This window comes from Vulpes lagopus, chromosome X, assembly GCF_018345385.1.
Source record: "Vulpes lagopus strain Blue_001 chromosome X, ASM1834538v1, whole genome shotgun sequence".
NCBI classification, from domain to species: Eukaryota; Metazoa; Chordata; class Mammalia; order Carnivora; family Canidae; genus Vulpes; species Vulpes lagopus.
The window spans coordinates 59,289,618-59,295,813 of record NC_054848.1 but is presented as its reverse complement, the minus strand read 5'-3'; the positions used below and the strand labels follow the sequence as shown (position 1 = coordinate 59,295,813).

The 6,196-nt window shown below is 41.6% G+C and overlaps 1 protein-coding gene across 1 annotated transcript; it reads right to left on the bottom strand.

The window, feature by feature from the left end:
* Positions 1 to 1,535: 1,535 nt before the first annotated feature.
* LOC121482392 (ADP-ribosylation factor 1-like) lies at positions 1,536 to 3,133 on the bottom strand. Its single transcript, XM_041740317.1, has one exon. The coding sequence runs from the start codon at positions 3,094 to 3,096 to the stop codon at positions 2,551 to 2,553; it is 546 nt and encodes a 181-aa protein (XP_041596251.1). The 5' UTR covers positions 3,097 to 3,133; the 3' UTR covers positions 1,536 to 2,550.
* Positions 3,134 to 6,196: the final 3,063 nt, after the last annotated feature.

Below are 6,196 nucleotides of genomic sequence, written 5' to 3'. Positions count from 1 at the left end.
CCAATGGAAAAAACAGTATCTCTTCAACAAATAGTGTTGTGTAAACCAGACAGCTACATGCAAAAGAATGAAACTGGATCACCTTACACCATATACAAAAATAAATTCAGAATGGATTAGAGACCTAAATGTGAGACCTGAAACCATGAAAATCCTGGAGATTGAACATAACTTCTTAGATATCTCTCATAGCGACTTCCTTCTAGATATGCTTCCTGAGGCAAGGGAAACAAAAGCAAAAATAGACCCCTGGGACCACATCAAAATAAAAAGCTTCTGCACAAAATAAAACTATCAAAACTAAAAGGTAATCTATGAAATAGGAGAAGATATTTGCAAATTACATATCTGATAATGGGTTAGTATCCAAAATATATAACAATATATAAAATTCAACACCCCAAAAATGAATAATTCAATTAAAAGTAGGCAGAAGACATGAAAAGACATTTCTCCAAAGAAGACATACTGATGGCTAACTGGTCCATTAATAGATTTTCAACATTACTGAGGGAAATGCAAATCAAAACTACAATATCACCTCACACCTGTCAGAATGGCTAAAATTAACAACACAAAAAACAACAGGTATTAGCAAAGATGTGGCAAAAAAGGAACCATCTTACACTGTTGGTGGGAATGCAAAGTGGTGCTGCCACTCCGGAAGAAAGTATGGGGGTTCCTCAAAAAGTTAAGAATAGAACTATCCTAAAAAAAAAAAAGAATAGAACTATCCTATTGCCCAGCAGTTGCACTACTAGGTATTTACCTAAAAAATATAAAAATGCTTATTTAAAGAGATACTTGCACCTTGATGTTTATACCACCATTATCTATAGTAGCCAAACTGTGGAAGCACTGTGTGTCCATTGATTGATAAATGGATAAAGAAGTGGTATATGTATATATGTACAATGGAAAATTACTTAGCCATAAAAAATGAAATCTTGCCCATTGCAGTGATATGGATGGAGCTAGTTGATATAATGTTAAGCAAAATTAGAGAAAGACAAATACCATATTATTTCACTCAGACATGGCATTTGAGAAACAAAATAAATGAGCATAGGGAAAAAAAGAGAGTATAGCAAACCAAGAAATATACTCTTAACAATAGAGAACAAACTGGTGGTTACCAGAGGAGAGGTGGGTGGGAGGATTACTGAAATAGGTGATTGGGCTAAGGAGTGCACTTGTGATGAGCACCAGGTGATGTAAGAAAGTGTTGAATCACCATATTGTACACCTGAAACTAATATTACACCATATGTTAAGTAACTGGAAATAAAATAAAAACTGAAAAAAGAAATAACTTAAAGTTATAACCATCTAGGTTGAAACAATATCAACTTTGCTTCAGTATTGTACAAATTATCTGCTTTTATGTAGGTTTATTATTCTTAACATAGATTTATAATCATTGTTTTATGTATTTGTCTTCTATTTTTTTTAATAGTTAAGAGATTCTATTCTAGTAGCTATAATTACAGTGCTTGTTTGTCGAAATGAAAACTGAAAACAAGTATATAAAACAGTTGATTACTAATCGTGTATTGAAAGCAGTAAGAGGTTCCACGACACCAAATAAACCAGTTCTGAGAACTTCCCCAAGATAAAGTTGAACAGCTCCAGCTTCTTCAGTGTTTATCAAAATACAAAAGAAAACAGTAGAGGTCGTTGTTTTGATGGCAAATCTGACCCTTGCAGGCTGAGGGAGTGAAAGCACATGTAGACCGGGGCTCCCGGGGCTCGGGGCTGAGGTGCTGGGATGACTGGCCTGCCCGCCCGCACTCCTGCTGGTGAGACCCCAGGCAGCCCAGAGGAAGCCAGAGTGCCCACACTGCCCCCAGGGAGGCCAGGGTCCCTCCGAGGGGTCCGTGAGCGGTGATGCAGCCCCCAGCCCATCTCCTGGGCAGCCGTGTAAGCACAAGTACAAACACAAATGCTAGGGGATACAGGATGACCTGAGACAAGAGCGATCACAGGGACCCTATTGTGACCATGCAGAATGGACCCTGGCTGGTTCTGCCCTGTCTCACGTTCCCGACGGGAAATGGCCCACTGGTGGACTGGACTCTGGCCGCCACTGCAGAACCTACACTAGGCACATATCTCCCTTCTGTGTGTTCAAGTGTTCTCCTTTTCTTGTATTTGTAATGATTTTAAAAATGCACTGAGTTTGGGTTAAAAACCAACCACCAAAATGGATCTCAACATAGACCTAATGCCCAGAGGAGGTGTGCCAGGCTGGTCCCACACAGCGACTCCCGGAGGCCCCATGTGCCTAAATCCCTTCTCAGTATTGAACGGTGGGTTGATTCTCTTTGTACAATAAAAAAAGCTGAGTAATATTGCATAGGAGTACCAGAAACTGCCTCGTTGGGAACACAAAACTATTTACATTAAATAAAAACCCGGCTGCAGGCTGCGTCTGCACATTTACAGCATGGTGAAGCACACTGTGACCAACCATGGAGACAGCTTCTGGCACTCACACCACATGAGAGTAAAGCAGGGTGGAAGGAGGGAGTGAGGGGAGGGGGGCGTGGCTCACTTCTGGTTCCGGAGCTGATTGGACAGCCAGTCCAGTCCCTCATAGAGCCCATCCCCGCTGGTGGCACAGGTGGCCTGAATGTACCAGTTCCTGTGGCGCAGGGAGTGCAGCCCCAGCTTGTCCATGATCTCAGCTGCATTCATGGCGTTCGGGAGGTCCTGCTTATTGGCAAACACCAGCAGGACGGCATCCCTGAGCTCATCCTCCGCCAGCATCCTCATGAGCTCCTCACGGGCCTCATTCACACGCTCCCGGTCATTGCTGTCAACCACAAAGATGAGACCTTGTGTATTCTGGAAGTAGTGGCGCCACAGAGGCCGGATCTTGTCCTGGCCACCCACATCACACAGGGTGAAGCTGATGTTCTTGTACTCCACGGTCTCCACGTTGAAGCCTATGGTGGGAATGGTGGTCACGATCTCACCCAGCTTTAGTTTGTACAGGATGGTGGTCTTCCCTGCAGCATCCAGGCCCACCATGAGAATGCGCATTTCTTTTTTGCCAAAAAGGCCCTTGAAGAGGTTTGCGAAGATATTTCCCATGCTGTAGACTGGTGGGAGCAACACTGGCCAGAGAAACCCTCGGAGTCCGCAGCGAGACTACTGCTCCGAGCCAGGCGTTGGTTTCGTTCCCACCTGTATTTGTCTTCTAAATGATATAGAAACAAAAAGGACAAACAGTAAAATGTAATAATACTAGTATATATGTAATGACCTGTGTATTTACTTTTACCAGGATTCTTTATACAGTTGACATTTGAAAAACACAGGAGTTGGGCCACCAACTGCTGTGCAGTTGAAAATCTGCTACAACTTTTGACTCCCCTAAAACTTAACTTTAATAGCCTACTGTAGACTGGAAGCCTTACCAATAGCATAAATAATTCAATTAATATATTTTGTATGTTATTTGTGTTATATATTGCATTAGTACAATGAAGTTAGCAAAAATGTTATTAAGAAATCATAAGGAAGACAATACATTTATAATACTGTGTGTATATTTATTGGAAATAATCCATGTATAGACAGCTGATAAAGAGGTGGCAGGCATCAGGAGTGGCTGCCAGATGGCAATGTTTCACAGCCTGGTGGTCTTGGCTCAGCAGCAGCAGCTGCCTAAAATGTTGGTGAGAAGCAGCAGCAACCTGGAGGTGAAGTACTGCTGTCCTTTCTGTCTAAAGGTATATGGCCAGCCTGTGGCCATTGGCAGCTGTGGGCACACCTAAATGTACCAGCCTCTGGGAGGCAATGGGTCTAGGGCACTGCCATAGGAAGGAGTCTATGCCTGGCCTGGGAGAAGCCTAAGGCCAGAGGACTTGGAGGATGGGGAAACCATGGTGCAGGGCTCCCTTTGCAGCACTGTCCCTGCCCTCCAGGCCTGTTCCTTTGCTTCACCCCAACCTCCTGTTTGCTATCTCTGGGTGCTCTATCTGACCACCTTGTTGGCACTTTGGGTGATCTGCAGCCCTGCCCAAGCCTAGGGCCCTTTGGGGCTGCTGATGACCTCAGCAGACCTAGCTGGGTGCTCAGAAGCAGCAGGTATGGCCTCTGCACCAGTTGTTTTAAATTTGGTTTCATGGAATCTGGGGTGGGTACTTGTAAATAAATGCCTTGCAGCTTTTGCTGTCAAGTCTTAAAAAATTCCAAGTATAAGTGGACCTGTGCAGTTAAAATCTGTGGTGTTCAAGGGCCAAGTGTATCTTCAAATGGCTTCAATCTCCTGTTGAGCGACATTTCATTTCAGTGTAAATGACTCCCTTTAGCATTTCTTGTAGGGCAGGCTTGCTAGCAATGAACTTTCTCAGGTTTGCCTATCTGAGAATGCCAAAATTTCTCCTGTTTTTTAAAGAATAGCTTTGCTGGATTTCAAATATTGGTTGACACGTTTCTTCTTTCAGCACTTTAACTATGTCATCCCACCTCCTTCTGTTGTCCATGGTTTCTGTTAAGAAATCAGCTGCTATAACTGTTGACTATGCCTTGTACACGATTAATAACTTCCCTCTTGCTGCTTTCAAGATTCTTTGGCTTTCAACACTTTTATTATAATGTGTCTCAGTGTGGGCCTGGTGTTGTTGTTGTGGTTTGTATTATTGGGAGTTCATTGAGCATTTTATAGGTATATATCATGTATTCCAAAGTTGACTTTGGAAAGTTTTTAGCCATTATTTCTTCACATATTCTCTCCTTCCCTTTATTCTCTGTCTGGGACTCCCACTGTCACATTGTATGTTGGTACACTTGATGGTGTCCCACAGCTCTCTTAGGCTCTGCTCATTTTTTTTCATTTTTTATTACAGATTCTCATATGGAATATTTTCAACTGTCCTGTCTTCCTGTCTGCTGATTATTTTCTGCTTGCAGAAATCTGTTGTTGAAATAGTCTAGTGAATTTTTCATTACATTTATTATAGTTTTCAGCTCCAGAATTTCTTTTTGAGTTCCTATTTATGATTTCTATCTCTTTATTGATATTCTCTATTTTTGGAACACCATTATCCTGGTTTCCTTTAGATCTTTTTCTATGGTTTCTTTAGGCTCCTTTGGCATACTTAAGACAGTTGGTTTAAAGTCCTTCAGTAGTAAGTACTATCACAAAATAACTTGGTTTGCAAACAGACTTTGCGGGTGCTGGTCCTGATGCCACAGAGAGAGATGTATCCCTGGCCAAACTGGGCCTGTTTCCTGCCAGCTGGCTCTGAAGCATCCCTCGGAGTGAGTGCAACCTGGAGCTCGTCGGGGCTGCGAGCACCAGGCACCAGTAAAAGCCAGGGAACATGGTGTGGGATGGAGGATTTTTTTGAAACGAAAATCACCTCTGTTAAGAATACAGAGTTACCAGGGTGCCTGGGTGGCCCATGGTTGAGTGTCTACCTTTGGTTCAGGTCATGATCCCAGGGTCATCTTGTCTGAACATTTGTGCTATTCTGGGAAAGCTCTTAGATTCCTCGTTAATATGAATAAATTTTGTTGCTTGATGTTCTTATTTCTCTTTTTCTTTCAGTTTAGATAATTCCTATTATTTTCTCTTCAACTTCAGTAATACATTTTTCTCCTGTGCTCAATCTGCTGGTAAGTCCATTTAGTTAATCTTTTATTAATTTTTTAAGTTAATAGAGATTACATTTTAGAGAAAATTTTGGTTTACAGAACATAACAGCTTTCTCACAATCCTTATTTCCCAAAGAAACTTCAGTTTTTCAAAAAAAAAAAAAAAAGAAAGAAACGAAACTTCAGTTTTTCATGCCAGGATTTCATCATGTTATTGTTTGCATATCTGTACTATTTTTGCCTGCACTTGAAGCAGCTTGTTTATTTTCCTTTCTATCCTTTCAAAGAATGCCCTCCGCATGGCCACTTTCCTGCCCTGAAAGAGTGATTACATTAAAACATGAAGTGTCTTTGTGTCATTTCTTTAAGGAACCCCTAAAGAGGTTAAAAATGACAAACATAATCATTTTTTGTTATTTTACTTCCAGTGTATTTAACACACAGCATTATAGTAATTTCAGGTGTTCAATATAGTGATTCATCAATTCCATAAATTACTCAGTGCTCATCAAGATAAATGTGTTCTTGATCACCTTCACCTTTTTCACCCATACCTCCACCCATTTCCCCTCGGGTAACCATCTGTTTG